Source organism: Mycteria americana, chromosome 6 (genome assembly GCF_035582795.1).
Source record: "Mycteria americana isolate JAX WOST 10 ecotype Jacksonville Zoo and Gardens chromosome 6, USCA_MyAme_1.0, whole genome shotgun sequence".
In the NCBI taxonomy this organism is placed as follows: domain Eukaryota; kingdom Metazoa; phylum Chordata; class Aves; order Ciconiiformes; family Ciconiidae; genus Mycteria; species Mycteria americana.
Window position 1 is genome coordinate 57,354,409 of NC_134370.1, and position 27,559 is coordinate 57,381,967.

The 27,559-nt window shown below is 38.7% G+C and overlaps 1 protein-coding gene across 3 annotated transcripts; it reads right to left on the reverse strand.

Moving 5' to 3' along the window:
* On the reverse strand, positions 1 to 27,264 carry SCG3 (secretogranin III). Of its 3 annotated transcripts, none has more exons than XM_075506049.1 (12): positions 26,648 to 27,264; positions 25,903 to 25,955; positions 25,280 to 25,325; positions 24,970 to 25,185; positions 23,766 to 23,908; positions 22,517 to 22,678; positions 22,015 to 22,192; positions 19,973 to 20,089; positions 8,206 to 8,289; positions 7,452 to 7,580; positions 4,790 to 4,870; positions 1 to 505 (listed from the first exon to the last, which is right to left on the reverse strand). In XM_075506049.1, exons 1-12 carry the CDS (start codon positions 26,730 to 26,732, stop codon positions 387 to 389), a joined length of 1,413 nt encoding a protein of 470 aa, XP_075362164.1. In that variant the 5' UTR covers positions 26,733 to 27,264; the 3' UTR covers positions 1 to 386. The 3 variants fall into 3 exon arrangements, with proteins under 3 accessions (XP_075362164.1, XP_075362165.1, XP_075362166.1); XM_075506050.1 differs by having other exon boundaries at positions 4,802 to 4,870; positions 26,648 to 27,262; XM_075506051.1 differs by lacking the exons at positions 23,766 to 23,908; positions 24,970 to 25,185; positions 25,280 to 25,325; positions 25,903 to 25,955; positions 26,648 to 27,264 and having other exon boundaries at positions 22,015 to 22,220; positions 22,517 to 22,599.
* Positions 27,265 to 27,559: the final 295 nt, after the last annotated feature.

The window sequence follows — 27,559 nt, forward strand, 5'->3', positions numbered from 1 at the left end:
TACATAGTTGCATCTATAGAAAGCTAGTGGAGTGAGAGCAAAAAGATGTAGCATTAAAAGAACTTTCCATCAGAAATGATTGGTTTATCTACAAAAGTAAACCAAATACAAATAATAAATTGAAGAGAACATGACATAAATATTCACCCCATCAAATAGAGATTCAATGTCAGAATTTGGCGATTAGGGTTGATTTGCCAGTGTAGGAAAATACAGTATGCAGTCAGGATACGGAGCACTACAGCTCTTCATTTCTGTCTAGAAAGTTGTCAGTACAATGTAAACAGAGCATTTGTATGATAACCTCAAAATAACAGGTCGTAAGTCATTGAGCCGGGAATGGGGGAAGCTATACTATTTTTCTACGTTTGGCAGCCACTAGCTTTTTACAGGCTGCCATATATGCGTTTAATTACATCAGCCTCTTCCTTGTCCAGGATGCCCTTGTCCACATAAGCATCAGCTTGCTGATCAATGAAATCTCTCAGCTTTGAAAGATCATAGTCTGAAAAATAAGAATTCATTTCCACAATGAGTCATTGCCATTACACTGCTTCACCTAAGAAACAATGTCATTATAAAATTTATCCAACAAATGCAATTTATCCAACATGAAGGGAATTCACTACAAGTGTAACCTGCGAAAACAATTTAAAAAAAAAAACATCCGCACACAGTCTTTCTACATGTCATGGTGCTTTTAATATTCAAGAGGAATAATCATCTCTTGCTCTTGATTGCTTGCTGGCAAATGCTAAAGTAAGAATATTTTCTGGTCCAGAGATTTGATGATCTAGTCTGCATGCAAAAGCTGTTGTTAAAACCCTATTATTTTCACAACTGTCATGGATTCAAAAGAAAGTATTAAATTGACTGTTTCCTATTGAAATCCCAGGAAAAATCCCACTTACTACAAACACCTGTGGTGAAAATTCAAGAAAGCTACTTCCTGAAAATAAATCGAAATAATACAATTATTGACCTTGATACAAATATAATATTCTGACATGAAAAATATTGCAATGAGTAGTCTTTATGACAGTGTTAGTGTCAAAGTAGTCTTTGAAAATCTTTGTATGTCGATGAGCAATACAGTGCTGAACAGACCCTTCCTCCTTTTCTGATAGACGCTTGCATCTATGCAGCATGATTCACACCATATACATTAAATAGACTCTTCCTATGCTGGAAAACATCACTATTTTCCATGAAAAGAATTCTACTTTCAAATAACATAAAAAGGTAATCTATTGTGTAGTCGTAACTCTGGCAACAGATCCAGTATATTCACACATAAACACAATACAAGTTTCAGTTACATAATTTACTGCATAAAATGTAAAGCTTAATTTGCTAGAATCACAAGCTATTAGTCTGGAAAACATCAATGTCTTAAGGGTTCATACTAAGTTAAATGAATTAATATCTTTCACAAAAACAGACACATCCTGAGTTTTTCAGTATAAACTACTTATTCCACAGACAGAACCTTCAGAATATATTACTACTGATTTTGTAATGTACTCCAATGTATATCACCATACAGCAATAAGTGGAAGGACTGTCTTTCAAACTGTACATTCTCAACAAAACAGACAATAATGACTTTCTGGCTTTTTATGGTTGAGTGACCAAAACTGGATAGAAATAGAAAGACATTAAGAAGCAAATTAACACTTGCGATCATTTTAATAACAGTATAAGGCAATTTCAAGTGAGTAATACAAAGAATTGATATTCAAAACTCCCCTCTCCTGCAGAGGTGTCCTCTCCATATCTGAGTTAATAGGAATTTTTCTATTTGCTGTACTGAGGCCAGGATTCACGCCTGGTCTGTTACCAGCATTACGTAAGAGAATGTAACCTGTTTGTCTCTCCGTCCTATCTGAGTAACAGGGACAAATAGTACCTAGCAATTTAATAATAACGTTGTGAGATTTCATTCATGTTGGCAGAATGAGAGTCTCCAGTGAAAAATACCATGGAATGGAAATGATTGGAACAACAAATACTAAGATGATTAATATCCACATTATTCACATTAAAATTCCTGAGCTTATTTTTCTTCTAGAATAGTATTTATAATATTTTAAATATTGTAAATAGTATTGTAAAGATCATTACGTGGAGATTGAAGGTTTAATTACTAAACATTCTGTATGAGATTACAACCATTAAGATATTATCCAATTCTCACTAATTTGTATATCTCATGGCAATTTAATTTGATTTTTTTCTAGAAATTGATAACTGTTAATTTCTAATACTTATTTGCAACCTATTAATTTGTGCAAGTAATTAGAAAAATCAGCTTTGGTTTATATTCACCACAACAGCTGCAGCATTACATTGAACTGTGAAACTGCTACAGTAAATGAAGTGAGGTCTTATTTGCATATTCAAATCAAGCCATTTGCCATTGCAATTAATTATAGAATTTACTTTCATTCCTAAATGGCTACTGTTAGTGTTATGAAACTACAAACTACCTAAGTATTTTGTGAAAAATCCAAACATCCTATTTGCATGTATTAGTTAAATGACTGATGGTTATGTTCTCTGGAGACTAAATGCAATAGAATACCCAGCAGCCGACGTCTACTGGTGGGAGTGATGTTAATTGACACGGGAGAGGAGCTGGTCTTAAAGAGCATTGGTTTCAAAGATCAAGCCAGGTCTGGGAGATTACTAAGGATAGGGCCAGGCAGCCTATATATTGTATATATGCAAAACAAACTTTGGACACAAAAGCCAATCAGGCCAAAATCTAGGCTTTTGACATGTTTCTCTTTAAATCATCCAGACCACTCAAGTTTACTTGCCTCCTTAATAGGCAATTGATATTTTTAAACTGGGAAAATGCAAATTAACATTTCCAGGGTCATTAGTCATTGAATGAATAATAATTTCTACTGAAATTCATACAAAGTTAAGGATCTACAAACATTTGCCTGAAGAAAACCTAAACCTCTTCAAGTATATTCAGTGAGTAAAACAATCCATGAATAGGGGTGGAAAAGACTGGCCATTTTAATACACAAATTACTTTGTGAGTCACTTTTCCGCTAGCTCCTAGGTGTTAGCTGGAAGTGGAGAAACGATTGATGAGCACATCAATAACACCTAATCTTGTACTGAAGAAACACAGTGCAATGCATTCACGGTTAGATAAGCTTACCCTGACTGCACTTCCTTTAACATCATCCCAGGAGAACTGAATTAGCATTTTACAAAACCAAAAAGTATGGAAAGGCACAATAAAGATAATGTATCACAAGAGTAAAAACACTATTCTAATTTTGTCCTAACTTACACTCACTTTAAGACCCATTTCTATTGCCAGAGGACAATAAAGATATTTTAGTGCAAATGAAAATCCATCTACGCAGAAAGCGTACATCTTAATGCATTCACAGGCAGATAAAATGCTATTGATCTGCAGTCACAGCCATTTTCAGACTGCAGTAGTGCAGAGGAAAGGTTACTATGAAGAGGAGTGAGGGGCTGCCCAGTCAGTATGTGTGATACAGAGAAATAATCACACATGACTGAGATCTAATTACTATAATGAGTACACCGATAAACAGAAACGTTTATTAGAATTGGCAGGAAAACTCTTGAGCAAATATGTATGTCTGTTGCTAACTGCCATTGCTGCCATTGTGTGGAAATGATTTTAAGAGGGAAAAAATAAAAAAAACCCTCCTTCCTATTATGGAGTTTCTATGTAGGAAAATGAATGTGTTGGGCTGTAGGCATGCACTCATCTCTAAAATGTAATTCATATACACTTGAACTCACAGGGAGGGTGGCTAGATTAGCCAGGGCTGATCCCATCTCAGATTCTCCTCTGCTTGGCTGGTGCAAGAAGCATCCTTCTCACCAGGTGCCAGTCATAGCCCAGGGATGGATCCCTTGGCTAGGAACCTTTACTTACAGAGCGGGTGACGGCAGAAGACCGAGCAATGGCAGAGAGGAGGGATAGGAGGCTGGTTTTATGTAAGATCTTGAGGGCAAACATGATATGGACACATAAAGATCTGGGAAAAATAAGCTAGAAATCCTGCTGCTGTTAGCTCTCTCCCTCCAGCTCTCATACAGCCCTGCCTCCGAGGAAGAGTCAAATGGTGAGGCAGCTGGTGAGCATAGCCTGTGCAGCTGCTTCAGTCACTGCTCCCCTTCTACACAGCTTTGCGTGAGAGCTACAAGTCATTAGAGTTGATTTGGGCTATAATCCAATATATTACAGTGCTAGTGACATAAGTTTGTATCTTAACTATTTATGGTTATGAAACAAAATATTGCTATTTGTGATGGTATGCACAGTGCTAGCCAGATGCACTGAGCTTTTCTAGACACATTCAGACATTTAAAATACATTTACCTCATGTATAAAATCATAATTAAAAGATACGTTGAACTAAGAAATGAAGCACTAGACAAAACTGATGTACTGTCACCTGGTGACACGCAGACCACCATGACTATCTGGACAGCATGTGACTAACCTCTAGCTGGTTAGTCACTGTGTTTTGTGGCCAACGGCTGTTTGAGCCAGTTTACATGAATTTGCCTTAGTTTACTATTTGCATTCATTGATTTAACTTTTACATGACCTGTATTATTTAACTCTAACATCACTAATTATCACTATAATCTAGACAAGCACAGTTTCACAATACTATTATTTAACTTAGAACATAATGCTAAGTTATACAACACAATTTAAATTACATGCTTCGTAATATATATGGTGCCCACCCCAACGTCAAGGCTTTTTACTTCATACCTTCTTTGTTACCTTGTTTGTTGTGGTTTTTTAGCCATTCTATGTTCTTCCTGATTGCTTCCAAATATGCCTCAGCTTTCCCTAGAGGAAAGGATGAGAGAGAAATCAGGCACTTACATCAATGATTGATGCAGCTTGCTTAACTGAGTGAAGTTGGTCACAGCGAAGGCAGATTAAAACTATTCTTAGTTTCTGTTTAAAAGCTGAGTCCTGTCAACTTTAGTCAGGCAAAATTCTCACAGATGGCTAGCAGGTTTTGTCTGTGTAAGATTAGTCATCCACAAACTTAGGATCATGGCTTTTTTGATCTGTATACATAACTTCTGGTGGTGTCCACAGATACTGCATATGTGGATTAAAGGCAATCTGTAGCTTTTTGATCATAATAATTGTTCAACAAAGATGAAGCTGTTAAGACAGCAAGGAATGACTTAAATAAGACTGAGAGCTTTGAGTATCTCATATACAAAGTGTCAGAAAACTCCTCCATTCAGTAGCACTAACAGCATACAGCAAATTTGTGATATTTTGGAACGACAAGCTGAAATACAGCTACTTATATTTACGGAGAAAAAGTATGTATTAAAATTACCATGATAACTCCTTGTTATAGCTGAAATGTTAAAGTGATGGCTATTTTTGGACCAGAAAGCACACAGGACAGAATTAGTTCAAGGATTACCTAATAAGGCCCCTAAGGAAATATTCCAGCTAATGGATTTTGAATTCTTAACTTGGCTGGAGCTTTATTGATGTAATGTTCTTACATTTGTCAGGAAAAAAAAAACCCTAGTGTGATTAGCATGTAGAAGGCTACTACTGCCAACTATGCATGTCTGGTCCCATTAGTAAGTAGATACAGTATTAGGCATACTGTAATTTTTGAGCTGGGAGTGCAGAGTTAGCTTTATAGTAAGTTACTCCGTGAAAGAGCAAAGGGCATTGCATGATGAGACAAAGAACTAAATACTGATCCAATTTAAATTTCTAAAAAGCTATTGGGCTGAACATTTTTCTGAAGGTAAAGGAAAATAACCTGAACCAAACTGAACAGACAAATCTTCACCAGACAAGCAAAATATGTTATTTATCACTTCCCACGGGTATTGAGACAATTTTTCTTTACTGTGAAATTAGACAGCCGTCTGGAGCTATTTTCCTCTTCTATGCTCAAATGACCACTGCTGGAAAAAATGCCACCTTCTGTCTGTGAGTGGCTACTAGTTTATATGCCTGCACTGCCCACAGGACTGAACCAGGTGACCAATGAACTACAGTCTACTGTAGCCTTGATTACTGCAATTTGTTACCAAGCATTTTGCAATGAAAACACATGCATCCAAAAAAGTATGAGCATAAAACAGCAACAGTGCAAAATAGGTTATAAGCAATTTTTTTAAACCAACAGACTACAAAACACAGATGCTTACGCTGAATCCTTAGCAATAAGAACCCACTGAAAGGTTTCTGCGCCAACAAACATCCTCCTTCAAAAGTTCAGCATTCATTACCTGACAAATCTCCTGTCTATACATCACTTCCTAAGAAAGTCCATTAAGTCTAGCCAATAAACTGCTGATGAAGAAGAAGTTTTTTGTGTGCAGGAGGGAGAACTTACTCTGGAGATGCAGCTAGACTATGGAACTCACTCTATCAAAAGACATGGCTGAGCCTGAAGCACTATACTGTAACCATCACTTGCCAAACTAACTTCTCCAACTTTCCTTCCCCTCAGTAAGTTCTTCATCCACACACAGATCTAGAATGAACCCACTCTTGTCTTACAAGTTTACAAACCAACCACTTCTAATTCTAAGATTTACTTCTAGTACAAGCTGAGAGAGACAAAAAGTTGTATTTAAATATTTGAGAGCTATGTTGGACACCGCAGAAATGCTTGGTTATACAAGGTTTAGCTAAAAGTATAGCAGTGCTTGTCTTTGGTTTTGGGACACAGGCTCTGAAGTATAGTGTAAGGAGGCACACTGTCCTCTGCAGATTTGTTTTGAGATATAGCAGCTGATTTGCACCCCATGGACAGAGTAACTTCAGCTAGTACAGTCTAATGTAGCATGGCATGTGGCATTATGTGTCATGCTAAGGCAACCAGGGTAATAAAAGTACTACTGTGCTAAGTTTGCTTATTGAGACACTAACTTACTGTAACAGGTTTTCAAAGTTAGGTAAAACAGGTTAATTGCTGATGACCCTTAACCTCTGGCAGTGAGTAACACAAATTGTTTCACTTTGTAGAACTTTTCAGCACCTTTCAGTACCAGCTTGTTCTAACACAAACTAGAGAAATCAACAGGCTCACTCAGAATATTGAATATCCTGATGATCTGATTTCACTGAAAAGCTACAGATGCAAAGAAGCAAAATCTCTCTGCACTACTGTGTCAAAATGCATTTCATATTGCTCTCAAAAGGGGCTATGAATTCTGTGGAAGTTTATGGCCTTACTCAGCAAGGGATATAGTTTCATATATTTAAAAGTAAGCAAATAAGTACACTTCCGAATCAAGCTGTTGTGTGCTGACTCCTAGTAACTGTAAACTGAAGATATTTATGCTAACACAATGGAAAAACAATACCACGGACAGGAAAAGATTCCAATCACTTGGAGCGTACATATGTAGCAAAAGCAATGGCTATTTTGTACCTCTGGGCTCTTCACTGTTCCCTGCTGCATTTTGTTCTTCATTTTTCGTAGAATCCTTTGAGATTTCGTATTCCTTTTCCATTTTAGCCGCTTCTTCCTTCGTACTGTCTGCTTCTTCACTACTCTTGTCTAAAGAAATAACAATAAGAGCAATTTTGTATCAAATGTACCAAAAGCACTTCTAAATCACATCAATGATGTGAAATGTGTTTTACTTTAGGAAGTAAAACATTTTGACTGATGACTGAGGAAGAACCTTATCGGAGTCTGGCTCAAAGTGGTTTCTAAAGGTCATCTCTACCTCAGACCTCTGGAAACAGGAATGCCTGTTTCTGCTCTTACAAACAGTGACTGAATACAGGTGACTAAAATGCAATAATATGTAGTTCATAAAGGCACAATCCTTTGTGCAGAGAAAAATGATAGGAAATTTGCATTCACTAGATCCAAAGTTGACAAAGACTGATTTTTTTTTATTATTTAGGTCTTAAAAAGCATTGACACAGCTTGTTTTTGTATATGTGTAATGCCTGGACCCCACCGAAGAAAAGGACAGTGAATATACTTCTCAAAGATTGGACAATTAAGTAAAAATTCCTCTCTTCTTGTGTGTTTAGACATCCAAGCTGTGGCTACAGGTCCTTGAAGGACTGTATCTTTAACTCCAGTGTGGTTTCTAAAGCAATTAGCATGCTTTTAAGTGAATAGGTTAAAAAATGTGTTATTCCAGGAGAGAAAATTGTAGAATAAGTACCTGCTGGTAGCTTTGTCCTGGTTTTAGTGGAAGGGTTCTCAAGCTTCTTCTTTGTCTGCTCAGCTATCATTGTATCTAAGTTTTCTAGAAATCAAGGCAAAACAAAATCAAACCCCAGTTATTCTTCAACAGATATGATGCAGAATCTATACTATATTCTCCACAACATCAGATTGAATAGTAAGTAAAAATCTAAAAGAACAGTCTTCATCCTTGCCTCTGAAGAATTAATGCAGAGCCAACACTAAAAGAACAAACAAATAGCTATATGGAACTTTGATCAATCTTATTAAAAAAAAATGAACAACTAAATCATGACAATAGGTGTACCAAATAGAGCCAATATTCATAAAGACAGTGAAAGTGTGCATATATATTCTAATTATTTAAGTAACATAAGTCACAAAATATAGATAATATCTGTAGCAATTTGTTCTGATGAAAGCAATGGAAGGGTTCAATTAACTTCACAAAGTGTACAAGACTGTGAAATATGTGCTTCATCCTGGTGGGAAAATATTATCCCAAACTGCTTATCTGTCTGGATTTTATATGGTTTCATTGGAAAAGAAGTCAATAAAAGGTTTGAAATTATATTTAGATGAAATAAATAAGTAAATTGAACTGATTAAAACAAATATTTTTTAAATTGCTGAGGTCAAGCATCTACCTGAAAACCCAGCAGACAGCCGTGGCCATGTATACAGCTCTAGAAGTCTAGCAAATGTTTTTCTATGCAAATTTCAAGGTTGAACTCATCTAATTTGAAAGTAAAAGCTGGATGGATGTTTCAGATATAAACATTGTATGCTTATGTGGGAAAAAAACCAACACTTAACAGATATTCACAAATACAGATCATCATACAATCTGCCATATTTCCTCAGTCATATTATGGACATGGTATAGAATTTTCTTTCCTTTTATCAGCTTTTTTTAAAGGTTCAGTTAAACATGGACCTAAAATTTGATAGATGTCAGCTAGTTCATAAGGTATTTTGAGAGACTTCGTTCTGAATTGTCAATATTCCCTTTATATAAACAGCTAAAATATTCAGTATGAGATATGGTAACTGTGGCAGAATAGATATTATAGGGCTAGTAAATATTTTAGACCATATCTTCTGTGTAAGGCCAACATTTTATCCATCAGCCAAGAGCATCTTTTTCCATCAGAAATATACTCAGAGCTGAAATCTAAAGATTACTTTTTTAGCAAGCACATTTCTCTTCATGGCAGATCATCATAAGCAATTCTGCCTGCCATCTGATGAGAAATCACATAATCCTGTCTGCCTGAGTCCTCTATATTTTGTTATTTACATAAAATTAAAATGTAAGCAGTTTTTGTTGGCACCCTGCCTGATTGCACCCTGTCAATTCTACATCACATTAGGATTTTTCTGTGAAAACTATTTTCATTTGGTACATATCCTTTTAATGTGATTTCTGACCTTGCCCTAAACTAAACAGGTCTGGGCTGGGTTACAAGCTGGATCAGACATACTGATGAAGAAAAAAACAAGCTAGAATTATAGTGGCGGTATTGATGCCTCACTAATCACTTGATCCAAAGCTTATTGAAAGGACCGTAAACATTCCTTTCAGCTGAGCTTAAGATACTATTTTTTATCTTGAATCAGTACCATACTAGTATTCTAGCAGGAATATAAGGATTCCTCTGTTGCAAGAGGCACAGTTTTTAGGATAAGATTATACAGCTAAGAACTTAAAAACCCTTTGTAAATTCAAGTGAATAGATTATTCTCCTTCACTAATTCATGCAAATGCAAAAATGTCACTGATTTTAGAATCCAGCATAATCTATTAAATCAGGCTTAATTTTAAGAGTAAACATGGTATTTAAAAATAAATAGGAGTATTTAAATGTTTAAAATGCCACACTTATGTAAGTGCATTGATTCGTAAGTGCCTTTCATGTTCTCTCTTAAAAGTATCTGCATCTAGGCACTGCTGCAGTAAGCTTGTATTAGCAGAAAACAAAAAGACTCCACCACAAGATGGATTTACAATCCGCTTAGGCATCTTTAGATTTAAATATCTGCATGCTGATAATATTTCCAAATGTTTTTGTTATGTTGATAGACTGTAGTGTTTAAAAGTTGTACACATATCCACATATAGCATGTGCTACTGAAGGCAATACGATTTATACTCCTCCATTATTCAGTTACTTCTATAAATCCCCTCAGGAATTCTACAGTTTCTCTGAGTCTTTCGATTTGGCTAACAATTTCATTTGAGCTCAATATATGAGTAATAAACAATATTTATTACTACTTTGTCGAGTACAGTAACATGGTAATATGCATTGTTTTCCAGCCATATGCATTGAACAGCTAATATCTGTATAAGAAGTATAATATGGCAATGTTGGCCACTAATGATCCAAGCTTTGCCACTAAAGCCAGACTGAATATGATGACAATTATATTCCATTTCAAAGCTTTATTTTGTCGGTAAAGGTATGGACAAGTTTATATGACAGGCCTTTTAATAAGGACTACATTTTACAGGAGAAATATTGAATCCATCTTGATAGCTGGATGGCACATCAACATGAATCTCAATTTCATAAGCAGCTGTATTTTCTGTGGGACAGAGGGGAGATAACTATGTAAGCCTGTTCATGTTTATGGGGATTATCTGGTGTACCTATATATATATAATAAAGAGAATGTTACTCTTTATTAGCCAGAGAGAGAATTCTTTATTACCATAGAGAATCCCAGTTCTTCTTGAACAGGATTTATTGCCCTTTTTTTCCTCTTCAGAATTAACATCTTTAACAGCTGGTATTGTTTCAAAACATGTTTGTACTTGTCATATGTGGCTAGGCCAGGGCTGAACAATATTTGCTCTGAGTTACACTGATGGAGTGAGTCATCTTCTCAACTGAGATGTGCCTGGCCAGCAGCTAAGCAACTGCATGTCGTATTTGGAGGTCTAACAAGAATTACTTTTCCGGTATCGTTTCCCTAGCAACGTAATTTTTACAGAGGAAGAGTTCAGAAAGGTACTGACCTTTCCACAGAGCCGGCCACTTATTTGAAATAGCACTAATTAAAACAACAGAACAATAACTACTGAGCTAATGGAAGCGACCTACGTTGGTAAAATAGGTCACTCCTCTGGCGGCCAGCTTTCCGCGGAGCAGTATAATCTCATCACTCGAACCAGACAACAGGAGTCAGAAGATCTGGTTTCTGCCTTGCCTCACTTTCTAACTTGCTCTTTGATCTGGGATGACTCACTGAAGCATTCATGCTGCAAGAGGGCTCCTATTTTGAGTAGCATTCTGCAATGTCCTAGGCCCAGTTTCTACAGGCGCTACACACCGACAGATCCTATTAATTGCATCTGAAAATGCAAATTCCCAGCACTTTTGAAAGTCTGAAGTCCTTTGAGTTGGGCATTCAAAAATCTGAATCACATAAAAGCAGGATGCTTATCTTTACTCTGGGAGAATACACTGCAGTAACACCCTTTAAATCCATGGAAAAAGATACAATGTGAAAAAATATTACAAATTAAATTACTTTGTTCTTATTAGAGAGGCAGAAACTAATGTACCCATCCAAGTATTTAACGGAATTGGTAACAGAAGTGTGAAATGGACTCTCCTCTATAGATAGACAGATTCACGGTGTTTTCCGGACTCTTGCAAATTTTCCTGCAAAGGGTTTTTTCATCTGCATAATTGTCTTGCACCCGGGAGCCAGTTTCACATTCTATCCCCGTCAAATTGACTGAAGCTGAGATTTCATGTCATTAAACTTCCACAGAAAGACCTGCTTTGCTGTTCTGTTTTCATACAGCATAGAAAGGCTGTGTTTATTAAAGGAGAAAACGGGATGATCATGGTACCTGAAATCAATCTTAACGATAGCTAAAAAATGAGTTTACTTAATGAGTTCATACACTACAGCAGCTTCAGGGGGAAAGCTTTGTGCTGACGACTGCTTGTATGACATGCACATATTTCAGGTATTAAAAAAGCACAGTTCTCCCAGGGCTCTTCTGTCTCCTGCAGCAGATGATCCTTAAGAGCTTGCAAGGCCTTTTTCCATCTGTGACAAAACTCAGGACATCTCAGCATTTGCTTGTGACTATTCTGTGGGGAATAGCATGCCTGATTAATTCTTTGGCCAAATCCTCCTTTTAGCTTACATGAGTGCAGGTCCAAGAACTGTCAATATCCACTGGATTTTCACCAATGTAGCCAAAAGCAGAGTTTGACCTTTAGTCAGCTCGTATATGTATCATGCACATGTCACATAAACTGCTTAAACTGTGATGAACAAGAGAAATCCCTCAATTGTGGAATTACAGAGGGGTCTCAGCCTTGCAAATCTCTGGTTCCTTTCCAACTCCCTGCCTTACATGTCAAGATACATCATTTTCTTTTTGAAACTTCCTGTTTGACTGATTTGTCATGATGGTGTGTCTAAAGCCTAATGCTGCCATGAGGAATGACATGTCAGGTGACAAACCCCAGGTAGTAAATGGATTACAGGCAAGATGGTCAGAGTGATTTGAAATAAAACAGCAGCAGTATCACTTGGCAATCAGATTAAAAGCAACTCAAAAAGTAAAACACAATTAAATAGATGTGTTTTGAGGTGAACAAAGCTCTGACCAAGTCTCCTTTATTGTCCTTATTAAATTCCCTACCTTACAGACTATTTATCAGATTTATCCTTTCAGTATTCTACAGGCATTTTCTTTGCATCTCTCCAGGTCTCCTAGAGCTGTGTGGTGCAGTCGTTTCCTAATCCTTTCCCATCCTGAGGCTGCTACGTGGCCTGTGCACACATTTTAAGTATTTTGATAGCATGCACTTTATAAGCACAACGGTTTGGGAATGAAGCAGCACACAGCCACCTCTACTGCAGGAGTGGGATGGAGCTTAGTTTTGAAAGTTCAGTGACACCCTCTTTACCCTGCACCCACATCATCATCTCAAATCATAACTTACGGTCTCAGTGCTCAGCTGTCAACAGAGAGATACTGCATTCAGAATGTAAGGTTTTTTACGCAGCTATTAAATACAGTGAGAAAAAATAAAAGCATTGCCCTCCTTTTTTCAGAAACACAAACCACTTGGTAGGATGAAAAACCTAGATTTTCAGGAACTAAGCAATATACTTGTCAAAAAAGACACTACAAGGAGATGGAGATTTCTTACAAAGTATCCAGTTGGGAAAGCATAGAGGAGGCAGTGAAGGGAAACAGAAGAAGAGGCAATATATTTGCAAGAAATAGCTGCAAATTTAAAGGGTAGATAGTGATAAGCAAAGGAATGAACTGTAATACACTCGTTTTGGTTCTTGTACACATGATTTGATAGTCATGTAATGTGGTGGGAAAAAGAATTAGTAATACTACAACTACTGGATCTCTCCCAAAAAGATATCTGAGAAAATTTAGATCCTATGGATATTGGAAATACTATGCTCTCACACATATTGTCACCCTCAGGTGATGCCCATTTTACCGTAGTGTGTAGTGGTTCTGTTTTCTAAGAACTGTGAGGTTAGCTGGCATAGACTTTTCACACCACTGCTACCCATTTTTTTTCTAAGCAGTGAGAGTCTGAATGGGGGAAAATAGGAAGTAAGATCTAAGCAGTGGGGGCAAAAAAACATTTATGTGTTTGTGCAAATGCAGAAGTAGCATGGGACAGACATGGATGAGGCATGGGATGAGGCTACAGAAAGAAAAGCTATAAAGCTGCAGTGGGGTCTGCAATCAACATACTTCCTAGATTCCAGTCTTGTCTGGGACCTTTGCACACCATCTGTCCCCACATGCTTTTATCTTACCTCCATGCAAATTCATCTTGGGTTTAACTATTCACATATACTTTACACCATCACTGCTGCTCCTCAGTATTTGGCCCACTGCCCCCATCTGAGGTGCCCCTGATTTCTGCTTTTCAGGTATGTGATAGTCCTTGATCTTCCTAAGAACAGTACAGTATACTGGCATCTGTATCACCTTAGTTCATCAGATATAAAATAAATAGCAGAGAAAAGAGAGCTGCCTGAAATTAAATAACTCCCACTGGCAGCTGTATGCATCAGTCATATGATAAAGTAATACTGGGCAAGAAAAATCACCAAAGGGAAATTCAGATAGGGAAAATCGATTAAAGATTTTAATGCTTATGAAGAAAACCTACAATAGCAACAAAGAGCCCTTTGAAAGAAAGGACATTAAAAAGGAAGAAGAAGGTACTATGCATGAACAGTTCCCTGAAAGAAATACTGTCAGTGCCCTTCATCTCCCAGGTCAAAATGAAGGAAAGAACAAAAGGTCCACATGACATTGTCCATTTATCACTTGCAGCCTCTGGCACTGATTTAGCCACACCTTCCCTCACCCCTTTCAAATCACACAGTCTGCATCAGGGAGCATCTGCTTCTGAACACAGTGAGCAGGGGAAAGATGATGCCAGTCTGTGCTTTGATCCCCTCTTTGCCTCACACTCTTGGCTCTGTGCCTGTTCTTGCCTAACTAAACAAATATCAGGGTCAGACCTTTGGCCTGCAGCATCTCTGCAGATTAGAACTTCAGGGATTAGTCACAGTATTCAAACAGGTCCTCCTCTCCCAGGAAAAGGCCAGATTGTGTCTACTATGCACAGGCCTACGCCAGAGAAATTGCAGAGCTCTGCCTTCATCAGAAGTGGAGCTGTTGAGGGTACCAAGTGTGAACGCGAGAGGCAGAACAGCTATTCTCTATTCCTTAGCATGGAGAGGCAGGGGCATGTTAAAAATCAACATAGGGGACTTTCTGCCTTTTCTGTTTCCCCTGGATTTTTGTCAGGCAGCCTCAGTCTGGCTAAAAGAGAATATTATAGTAAAACAATATCCCAACAGTAACTTTAGAAAAGGACCAAACTAATGAGTGTACGTATACCTTGACAATAGCTTACCAATGAACCATCCATTTCCCTATTGCTACTGTGTCTTGCAGTTTGGTCTTCTTTCTAATTGTCCATGGAGAACAAATGATGAGGAGGTAGAAGAGGTAAACAGAGACATCTGTTCATGCCCATTTCTAACCAACACAATCTCCTACTCAGTCACGGGGGAGAGTGTGGATTCTGACAGTGAGTCAGAGCCAAAGGGAGGCGGTGTGAGAGGTGGCTTTGGTTTGGTCTATGGAAGGAGGCAGCTGTGACTCAAACACTGCATACTGATGAGCTGGAGCAATTTCTCTATTTCTCTCCTAATTAAAGGGGGGGTTGCTCCCCAACCAGCCTTCTGTGGGCTGTGTGTTGTACACTGTGGCTCCAGTAAGCTAAATGCTCTACTAGAAGGAGGTGAAAAGTGGGATCCCCCTCAGAAAGAGCAAAGCTACAGAGTGCTTAAACTTAACTTGCTTCCCACTCCTTTGCCTCTTTCTCTTCTCCAATGTTGTTCAGTTATGGAAGGATACAGAAGCCCTGATTTAGAAACTGAAAACAAAATGACCAACCTCAATCATAAGATGCAATAAAATACGCATTATATGCAGTACCATGGTGAAGCTTCCATGTATCTGTGAGATAGAGAAGTACTGATGGCAAAAGCTTGTCCTACATGTACTAGTCAATAAATGAGAACTCCAGACAAGAACACAATGTGCACATAACTAATTTACATTTCTAGGGTAATAGTTCATTGGATAACACAACTTTCATTTGGTTGGGGTGCATTGGATAGATTTGCTACAAATCTACTCTTGTAAGCAGTGTACAGCAGGAGAATATAATCCATGTACTGTGTAAAAAGAATTCATACATACACACTGATGCCTCTTAAAAATTTGTCTATTATGTCTGAAAGCTCTATTTTTGTTATGGTCCACTAGGCTCTAATTACAAATATTTTCTAGAATGGTTCTACAAATCACTCATTATTTTGGTCTTAGTAGTGGGAGATGATTTACAAATATATCGAACAAACTGGCAGAAACCATTTGTTCTGCTTCTAAGCTGACAACAATATTATTAAAATAAATGGATTACAAAACTATAGTTTACTTTACATAATTACTATAAATAGAGCTTTTACCAGGATGGTAGTGGACTGATATGCTTTCATTTTAAAACTAGCTAGATAGCCTGGCATATGCAGGAAAAGTCACTCAGCACACAAAAAATTCCTCTTCTTTGTGAGGTGTAGATGAAGCTTTTTCTTCATATTTATCTGGTCTGTGATAGATGGGTCTGATAGAAAAGCTATCAGAGTGAATCTCCACCATGACAGTACTCAACAGACAGAAGGAAAATGAAGGAAAGTATGATATTATTCACAAACTAATATTCAAACAGTACAAGTATCTATGCAATACATTCCTTATTCTGCTCTGCTGAAATCAAAGTGAGTTTTGCTATTGGCTCGAACAGCGCTTTTTCCCTTGAAGCACTCAGCACCATGAAGGATATAGTCCTTTCAGTTCTGCGTGGAAAATTCAGTATCAGCTATTTATGCAACAGAAACAGTATGAATGCCATGAATAATGAAATATTTTACACTGAATCAGTCATAACTTCTCTGAAAGCTTCTTGCTGCTTTCTGCTGGTCATTATGTGGAGGGATTCCAACTCTTTCATTCCACTCCGTCACTACACTCTTGGCAACAGCAATCATTGTTTCAATAACTGTCCTAAGTCCCTCCCAATACTCAACCTGTTCAGTGATAACAGCCTGTGCCTCTAGCAGGTTGGAGCAAGCAAGGAGAGTTCAGCTGTTTGGGCAGCATTTGCTGGATGCTGACAACCAACCCATAAGTGGGTAAGTTGATACCACAGTTGGATCTAATTCACAAGCCACTTGTGTAACTGTGATCCTGTGTCATATGATTAATTACCTTATGCTTTCTGTACCAACAATGTTTGTCCATTCTTTTAATTGCAAAAATGATTTTAAAGCAGCTTTCAATCTTCAGAGGGCAGATAGACTTTCTAGAAAGATCTCTGAAAGCCTTTGAACAGGCTAGAAACATATCATGAGGCTTTCACTCCACAGAAGAATTTGGTCCCAGTACATCAAAATAGAGCATTCATAGTTAAGAAAGTATAGAGTGATAGAAGATAGTGGCATTTTGCCACCAGCAGACAATTATCAAATATGATGCATTACAGCTGAACGCACATTTTATATCTGTTTGTTACAGCCTCTTTTTAATGCTTCCAGAGCTATACTTTCTGAATACATACTGTAAAATGCACTACTTTTTCTCCTCTTTCATATATATGAATACGTTATTTTTGGCTTTCTGGGTTCTGTGTTACAGATTATATTTAGCATATGGAAAGCTTTTAAATATGTATGACATAATATTGAATATGTGTATTAAACATGAACTTCCTCTTCCTTGCACTTGTATGTGTGTGCATGTGTGTTTTTCTTGCAACACACTGCAGCTAGATCCTTCGTAACTTAAAGCTAAACCTAGTAACATCATTCACTGCAGCAGCAAGATACTTTCCCCTAGAGTAGGATACAATGATGATGACATAATCTGTGGTTTCCAAATCCCAAACCAGCTGTTACTGGTATATGCATTCAAATTCACTGTCTCTGCGTCCATGTGAGAGGCACAAAAGCTTGTGACTTGATTCAGTAAATGATTTATTATTTTCAATGTATAATTCAGGGACATAGTTCACGCATGGCTTCAGCCACAGAGTGGGGAAAAGTAATTTAGGCAGTTTCCTACTGTAATAAAACAGAGAAAGGATATAATCCATCTGCAGACCCAGTAGGTATTTTCCACCAACTAGCATGGGACCTGCTCACTGATTTTGGACTGAGGGAAAACAACTAAAAGCTGCCAATTGTTTTAATTGTTTCTTCTCCCTGACAGACATTCATACTAATTCCTTTATCTGCTATAAATAAACACAGCTGGGCATCAATCCCCTAACCCACACTGCACCAAGAAACACAGTACCTATTCAAGTATTACTGGGTATATTATGTTGTAACTTTTAGTTCACTAAGGGTGGCAGTAAAACTGCTGCCATGCTGATGGATACTCCAAGAAGCTAAGATTCTCCTGTGCTTGCTGTTCTTGAATATTTGAGAATATTAGCTCAATAAATGAAGGTCAGCTTTGAAGTCCTTTCTCAACAGCAAGTCTAAAAAAAGAATACCACAGAAGCAACTTGAGACCTATGAGAAAGCTTTTTCCACTACAGTAAGTTGCTTTGATGGAGTACAAAATCCATCTCTGCATAAATCACTCATTTGCAAGGCAGAGTCTGGATACATCAGTTGATAGTCTTACTTCAAATCCAGACTAAATCAGACCTCTGAAACTCTTAACCTAATCCCTGCCCTCTGTACTATGTCATCATGGCAATTTGTTTCCAGGGTTACAGTATTTATTTACTCAAAGTAAGGCCAATGTGAACAAGTGCCCTGAATTTTAGCAGGAAAAATGCATCCCTAGTGTAATTCCATTATCTGAGTGGTCTGGCGTCAGGGATGAATTTAGCCTATTAAGTTTTGGCGCAACACTACCAGGGAGGGCAATAGCTGCTCAAGCCATATTATCTTCATTTAATGACACTGAAACCACTGTGCTTGTAATCAACCACTTCTTTATGTGCATCTTTCTTTAAATGTACAGGCAGACAGAGAAATAAAGAGCTGAACTGTAGCATAAGTTGTCCAAATATTCCAAAATTCAAGGACTTCTCACAGAAAATAAAGGGATAATCTTGGTCAGAGATAGAATGGATTCTTTAGAGGGGAGGTGCAATCATGCACTGAATGTGAATCATGATCCACTGGATTTTTTGTAGCCAAGTAATTGATAATCAATCCGTACAGTTACAGTTGCATCAATCCGTCATGTATCTGCAACAGCCCATATCAAACAAGCCAGCAGGAGTCATGAAAGATCATTGCCAGTCCTATCTCTGTGACAGGCTGATTTATTAAGCTGAGAAATTGCCCTGATGTAAACAAAAACTTTTCAGGCTAACCCAGACTAGGAATACTTCAGAAAAATGAGAGAGTTGTGCAGAGCTTATGCAGATAAGCCCTTCTGTAGCGCTGTTTGTTTAACTAGAAAGGCTATCAACAGTTAATATAAATGAGTGTGTAAAAGCCAGGAGAGGTGTGTGAGAAAACAAAACAAAACAAAAACACAAAACCAGGCTGTTCCAAAATCCCTCTTCAGGAAATTATAACAATTTTACAAAATCTGCATAGCCACAGACTCTAAAATGGATCGAGGAAAGAGTGCTTCAAAAACTACTCCTGTGCCAAGATGTAACACTTTCCATAGATGGAAGGAGTTTTACTTGGTAGAAGACCATAGCGTTAGGTCCTGTCTACTCTAGCTACTTAAAGATGACAGATTAAAGGTGCTGAAGTGCTGGATTCTTTTTGGAAAATGCAGGTACCTGATCCACCTCAATATAACTGAGCAAAACACTAATCTTCCCCGACATAAAGCCATTGAAATCAAATGCACTTCATAGCTGTGAAAGTGGAATAATCCTCTAAATATATATCTGATAAACAACCTTTCCTTCATTAGATGGAAATATTAAAGCAGTATGGAATTCAACATTGCTATAACGAATGATCAATCATTTAGAAGTGCAGCTTTAACATTTTGAATGAACAAGTCTGAAACAGGACTCGTAAAAGCAAGGAAGATGAGACTGTAATTATCACTGTTGGTAGAGTAAGAACATAGCATTAATAACACTGTTGCATAAAGTATGTACTCTCACCCAGATAGGAAACTCCTTCTTCTGGTGTGATTGTTCCATATTTAACCATCATCTTCACAAAATCAATCAGGGTTTTCATGATAGTTATCAAGGTCTCTTTCTCTTTTGCCTCTGTCTCTGTGTGAGGGGATAAACCAAAACTAGTCAAAGACTTCAGGCAACTCAGAAAAAATCAGTTTTGCAAACTCTGCACAAACTTCATGCATAAAAAATTACCTACTCACTAAAAAGAAACTGCTGTGCTGGATTAGCAAAGAGAACTCCTATATATGTTTCCCTTTAAACTGCTCCTGCAAAATACAGCTGAATATACTTTAAAACTTCTGGGTTTGGTTCTTCTTTATAGCTTTTTGTCTTGAAGGTCTATGTTATGGAAGGCAAATGGTATTAATTCCATTCTACAGATAAGAACACTAAACACACTGAGATGAAGTGACTTGACAGAGCTCAAATTGCTGGTCAAACGGCAGATATAGGCAGAGTTTTCTACAGTCTCTGTCTTTTTCTTTTATTTGTCTGTGAACTACTTAGTAGACCAGTCTGGATCTGTATGAGGAAGGTAGCTCAGAGATCCTTTCTCTTACAAGATGCATGGGTTCAATGACAAAAATATAAAGTGTCTCAAATGAGATTGTTGCTGTGCACAAGACCATGACTCAGGTACTGGGGAAACATAATATTACATGGTTGGGAGGATCATGACTCCAGAATAGGATATGAACAATGATCTTTCATTATAAAAATCCATCTTTCTTGCCCATACATATCTCTCATTATCTTCACGATCAATGCTTCTTAGCTTTTTCCACTGCGTTTATCTGCTGAACAATATTACTGCTATTTCTGCATTAGCAGCATGAAACTCCCCCGTCACAGTTACACAAGCTCTTCCCACACCCCAGGTTGTCACTGAAGAACCCAACAGAGCCAGGGGCACTGTCAGACAGGGACAGTCAGAAACATACTCCCAGCCTTGGCAGAGGGCCAGCCCCATTGGAGAGCTGCTGAACAGGTTTTTTTATTGCTCCCTGCAATTTAACACACATCTGTAGCATGCAATTGAATCCCCTCTCCTCCAGCTTGATACAAGCCAGCAGGTGAACAGCATAAAGCAGGAGACAAGGCAGAGACGTGCAGCCAGTGGGACCTGGTTCTATTTGCTTGATAACCTGTTACACCCAACATGCCTTTCTGTGTTGTGAGTAGAAAGAGAACTAGTATGCAAAACCACCATGGGAAAATGAAAAGAACAGGAAGAAGAATATGAAATTTGTAGACTGGACTTGAGCAAAATATGCCCTCAAATTTTTCATTCTAGCTCTCCACTCAGGTGTTTATGGGGACAGTCTGAAGCAAGATTAAGGCTCCTGCAGGACAAGGAATCTACAGAATAAATTGTTGCTGACTGTGCTGGAGAGAGCAGAAGATATGCTGGCTGCAGAGAGCGAGAGTGGGTGTGTGTGGTAGAGCGTGCTGACAAAGGGGCTGTGGCAAGGTGCCACAATCTTGCCTGCAATAACTGGAAAGCAATGATGTCTAGCACCGGAATAGGAAGAGACGTGCAGAGCTTTCATTGCAATAAACAGCAAACCTGTGGTTTCTGAAAAGGCTGGGAGGCTCAGACTCATTTACTGGTACCATCACTGTGAGGATTCTACTGTGGCTTACTCGTATCTCTGTTGGCTTAGAAGACACGGATGTTACTGGAAAGATGTCTGGAGAAAACACTTTGCCAGTTTTTCATCATGTCCTTACGGGAATCAAAAGAATTCAGGACTCCTGAATCATACAGCACAAAATGGAAAGGGCTACCTAGGTCACACAGTTTGCAGTTCTGAGTGTTGTTCCTCCCAATGTTTTGCCATACTCACTCATCAAATTAGTTTCTGCTATGCATCTTAGAGAACATTTTTAAAGCACGTGATCTCTTGCAAGTAGGGAAGCTGTGGCAAAGGGAAGGGAAAGGAGTAGGAGAAAACAGAGGGAATCTTAATTTTCTAATTTTTTTCCTAAATATTCCTGTAAACACATGATGAGCTCACCTGAGTTAAGACTTTTTAACAGTGCGTAAAAGTTTGGAAAATATTGGAGGTCTTCAAAATTATCTTCAGAAGGCAGCTCATTTCTTCTTTCCAAGATATTAGATGATGACCATGTGTTATCCAGCGTATCATCAGTTTCTCCATTAACGAAACTATCCTGATCAGCTTTGCTTGGTGTCTCCACAAAAGACATAAAGAAATAATATCTATAAACACATTGCTTTTGGTGATAGAGTTAATAGAGCAATAAATAGCATCATAATCTTATGCCAACATTTTCCTAATTACGAAGTGAAGACTATACTATTTTCTCAAAGTTATTTCAATTTGGCATCTGGCTTAATCCTCAAAGTAACTCACGATTCGTTTTTCTATCTGATGGAATTTCTTTAAGAACACCTTTAGTTTCCAGATTGAACTAATTATTTCCTAAAGCAAAGCAGTGTATTGGTCTACTTGTACCATTTGGCAAGTGAATTAAAACGATTAGCTAAGAAATTACCATTCTTTCCTGTTGCTTTTCTTTTGTATCACTGTCTGCTCTGCTTGGAGGGTAATCAAAATCTTCAGATTCCTTCTCACGATCCTTTGCTTCATTTGCAATTAGCTGTTGTAAAACCTCTGCCACTTCATCTTCCAGGGTATAGGCCTGACTCTCTGTGATCTGTTAAAATATTTGTGCAGAGTACTTATGGAATATTGTGTTTTTCCTACATTAAACATCAATATGAAACCTGAGCTTTGTAAATAGGCTGCTTCAAATATGTTTGCTTCAAAGCTGAGCACAGCCAAATTAAAACCTTCAGTGATGTGTGTGTGTGTATACACGTATACATATAATTAAAAAAACACCCACCCACACATATAGCCTCCAATAGGAAAACAAACCCATATAGGGCTTAACACAATGGAGTCCAGCTTGAAAGATGGAGCTGCAAGTGTGGTATACCCATATGTGTATATATGTGTGTGTATGTGTATGTTCTGCAACATACCTATGTACAGTCGAGTAACTGCAACAGAATACAGTAATACAGAAAGGGAAAAAGCAAATAGCTTTCTATGGCATCATCAAAATGTTTTCTCTTTGCTTAGTAACAGCTGTCCCTTGAATGAGAACTCTACCATGCAGCTGTCCCACAGCTCCCTTTGTAATCAGTGAGATTCAGCATGCAATAGCTCATTGCAAAATCTGGTGCCGAAAAGATAAGGTTAGTATTTTAAATATAAGGATCCCATATTGCAATGGCTAAAACCACTGAGACATCCAGAGGTCGGAGACAAACCCAGTCTTGCTAAAAATCAGTAACAATGAGAAATGTATCCTCAACTAACCAGCATCATTATATGATGACAATAATTAGTAGGTGGACAGGAATGAGCTCAGACCTTTCTCCCTAAACATCCAAAAGAAATTGGTAATACAGAAGAACTCAATGAGAATCAGAAGAGAAATTAAAGGAAAAATGAGGGCAGACATGGGAGGAGTACAACCAGTGAATGTTTTTCCACATCAGAAACATTCTGCAGTTTGGCCTATTTTGTTGCAAAGCCATCACAAGAACAACGGTATTGCAGAACTAAACCAATGTGCCCAAATTAGTCAAGAAGCTTGCCTAGAGCCTGAATCCCATTCATTTTCACTCAAGTCAGCATTATTAGCTGGACACAGTGTTCATCCAAATTGTTTTTTAAAAGAGCATTAAACCAACCCACAAAACAGCTAAATGAAGTATTAACAAGATACTTACTAGTCCCAGATTTAGAAGTTTTGAAACGATCTTGTCAAACACTCCTCTATCATTTTCCTCATAAATTCTTGCAGCGATTTTTTGAACAATGTCTTCAGCAGTCAAAGGAGTGCCATCTAATTGATGGAGGCCATCTGGATCATCTAAAAAGATTACAGTTTAACTGTGCGCTGCCTGTCCTAACTCATTTGGATTAGACATATTGTAAAAAATATCTGCCCACATCTTTTTCTCTTCAGAACAAAGCTGCACCTTTTAGACACATTAGGAATATACTTTGATACACACTTTAGAATCCATTACATCAGTCCCAATGAAAAGTTCTTCGTGCTCATTTTCCACATCTGAAATATGTCTTTCTGACTGGCTCTTTTGAAAGAGCAGAGATGAATGTCAGGAGTATACTCTCCTGTTTATAGAAAAATTTGTAAGAATGAGAGAACACTGCTCACATATCCGCTTATATACATCTTCCTGGTATCTACTTTCACTGCATGGCCACTTAGATCAAAACAGATCATGACAAACGGCATACTATCTTCTTGTTTGGATTTCAGCAAAAGAAGTTTTAATTATGCAGTCATTACTTACGGCAAATAATATCATCATGACCAATGGGAAAGTGAATATGATGAGTAAGCTTTGGTCTGTGATCAGCATACTTTGATATAATTAAAAATACCCTGAGCTAAATGTTGCTCACAACTCTCAGAGGACTCACTTAAACTACAAGTCAATTAACTACTCCTGTAGTAAAGGTAAGTATTCTTTGGCCTTTGGTAACTTCTTTTAGCTTTGTGATGAGGAAAATTATCTAACATTGCACACAACATTTGGAACAAATATATGTGATTTAGCTCTATATAAAAGTGCTTCTTCCTTTCAAACCAGAATAAATATATTTTCATTTAAAAATATGTCCCATTTTCCTTCCATCAAATATGAATTGCTAAAAAACATAATGCAAATTACACAGTTGGATTTTCCTCCACAGAAGAAGACTGTGAAAATCAATAGCAATTCTTTTGTATTGTGTTTCAAAACCTAATTGTAATACGACAAGCTTCTACAACGGGAAATAATTGAAATTGCTCTCCAGTAACAAATAGAGCTCATGTTTAGTGGCGAGTACAACATTCATGATTGCAATCAGTTTGCAAGAGAAGTCTAACCTAAAATTCACTGGAAGACGATTATAGAATACCTTGGAATTTATAATCCAGTCCACTTTTAGTGGAGTCATAGTCATCCACAAGCCTGCGGTTCTTGGTGGAGTCTGCATCATCAATGGCCAGTTGCTGTTCATACAAAGAGCTTCTAATTGATTCCCTCTCCTTTTCATTCCTCTCTCTTTCTGCTACTGATTTTAGCAGGTTCAGGTCATCAACAAAGGAATAATTTCTGAACTCTGGCTTATTTTCTGGAAAATATATCAATGCACACATGACATAAAATCTTATACCTCTTTGAATACCATTATGAATATTGCTATAAAACCAGGACAGATGTTTTACCTGTGGGAGCTATTTTCCTATTCTTGTCTGCCTCAGCTTCAGCAATCTGATATACGAAAATAAAACAAACAAACAAACAAAAACAAACAGGCAGAAAGAATAAATACACTAAAACGTGGGATCTCTTAATTTATCAATATCAGCAGAAGCCTTAACGCCTGATCTTCACTCTTAGTAAGAAGTTTGCCTTAATAAGTAGAACATGATTAAGCGCTTGGCACTTCTTGTCAGTACCACCGCATCCTCTGATCAGAATCAGACATTATGAGAAGCTGCAGTAGACTTTCCATTTTAAGATAAATGCCAGTTACATTCTCCTTCAATCCAAGGTCCTGCTATGTTCCCGTAGAGTATCAAAACAAAGGGGTTACACACCTGTGAGCTGTTGGAGCTAATGACCTGCTTTTGGAATGCTGGACAGTAAAACTCTACATGCCAGTTCCTAAAAATTATTGACACTCTATTTTGTACCCAACCCCATCAATATTTACTTTACTGACAAACCTATTTTTAACTCATTTGTTAAGCCATTAGGATATTCATGGATCTGGTACCTGAAGGATCAAAATATTATGAGAATACCAAAACCAAAAAACATTGTAAATATTTTTTATTTCACTTACCTGTTCCTCCAAAGGTCTTTCTACACTTAATTGTCTGTTGTGTATAGCTTTATCTAGAATAAACAAACACATACATACATACTCAGTTATACGATGCATGCGACTACAAAGAGACAGCACATATTTTTTAATTTATAGTTTTCTCCCATAAAACATGGTGTCTTAAATATGATGCCAACTGCTAGTTCTTGTAAAAAAATTCAGCGTTTCTAGAAGAATGAGAATAGAATAAAAAAGTCAAACATTTAAACAGAGCATGATTGTTTGGGGCAGAGGAAGAGGTTCTGCAAAAGATGTAATGGAAATACAGATGTTGACTCAGTAACCCCTTTCTGATGAGAAAACTCATAAACAAATTGGGGAAAAAATGCTGTAAGAGATTGACTAAAATAGCAATAATCGGATTGGCACAACCAAGAGATTAAAAATCTCTTACATCCAGAATACCAGGGGAGACAGGGAGCGAGAGAGACTTGTGCAGAAACTGCTGCAGAATGGAGAGAACATTGCTTGGAAAAGACAGAAAAAATTCCGAGCCTTTCCCTCTTCCAGCACCTATCTCTTCACTTTAATATTAGATTGCAACTTCAGCGATCCAGTGTCCTGCACCAGGAATATTGTTTCTTTAGGATCTAATTGCTTTCAGCCAAGCGGAAGGAAAGTTTTTACTTTCCTCTATCTGTACCCTGCAAAACTTTCCCCTCCTCGGAGAAAATGGAGACAATGTGTTAACGAAGGCGCCTACCTTTGCCCGCGGGTTTCGGGAAGCCATGCACCCGGCTTGCCAGCAGCGACAGCACCTGCACCACGACCGCCAGCCTGAGGAACATCCTGCTGCTGCCCAGCCCCTCGGAGGGCGAGCCTGGCCCAGGGACGGGGCCGCCGCCCGCGGGGGCTCCTGCCCGCGCTCCCTGCGCCGCCCTTGCGCGCCCCCGGCCCCGGCGGGCGCTGTCCGGCGCCGCGGTGCTGAAGCCGCAGAGCAGAGCCGGCCGCGGCGCTCGGGAAAGCCGCTGCCGCGCGGGCTCGGCTCCTCGTCCCCGCGCCCGCAGAAATGGTCGAGACCGTCCCCGCGGCCGGCCCCGGGCGGGGGGAGGAGACGGGGGAGGGCCGCGGCTGGCGGAGCATGCGCGGCCCGCTCCGCGCCCGCGGCCCCGGCCGCCGCGGCCCCTTCCCTCCCGCCGCCGGGGCAGGGGGAGCGCTGCCTCCGCGGCGCTGCTGCCCCGCCGCCTGGGAGAGGGGGGCCGGGGGGGGCGAGCCGGGTTTGTGCCGCCGCCGGGGATGCACGAGTGAGGGGCGGCGTGGGGCCGCCTTCCCCCCTCGCGCGGGGCTGAGCGCCGCAGCTTAGCTGCAAGGCAAGCTCTGGGAGCCGGCCACGGGAAACTCGGCCGGCTCGGCCACCCAACGGCACGTCCACGGGGAAGGCTTTGGCTTGACGTCGGCTCAGAAGGGGTGGGTTGCACACGCTTTATGAGCTATGGAAGTGAAATTCGGCCCTGTAGAGGAGGCCTATGAGTCCTTCACATCTCTCTAAGCCCTTTCTGCGGGGCTGAATGACACAGTAAAGGCATAGTCATCAATGACTCTTTTTACTACAAAGAGAGGACATCAGAAGTTTAATTACAGCACATCTTGCTCTTTAAAATTTAGAATGAAATAA

Bases quoted from the DNA above. Each gene is read 5' to 3' on its own strand.
- SCG3 (XM_075506049.1), bottom strand. From the start codon at position 26,732: ATGTTCCTCAGGCTGGCGGTCGTGGTGCAGGTGCTGTCGCTGCTGGCA. The intron at 25,326-25,902 runs GTAAGTGAAATA...TTCGTATATCAG, and splicing joins AAAGACCTTTGGAGGAACAG to ATTGCTGAAGCTGAGGCAGA. The intron at 22,679-23,765 runs GTAAGTATCTTG...ATATTTTAACAG, and splicing joins AACTTCTAAATCTGGGACTA to ATCACAGAGAGTCAGGCCTA.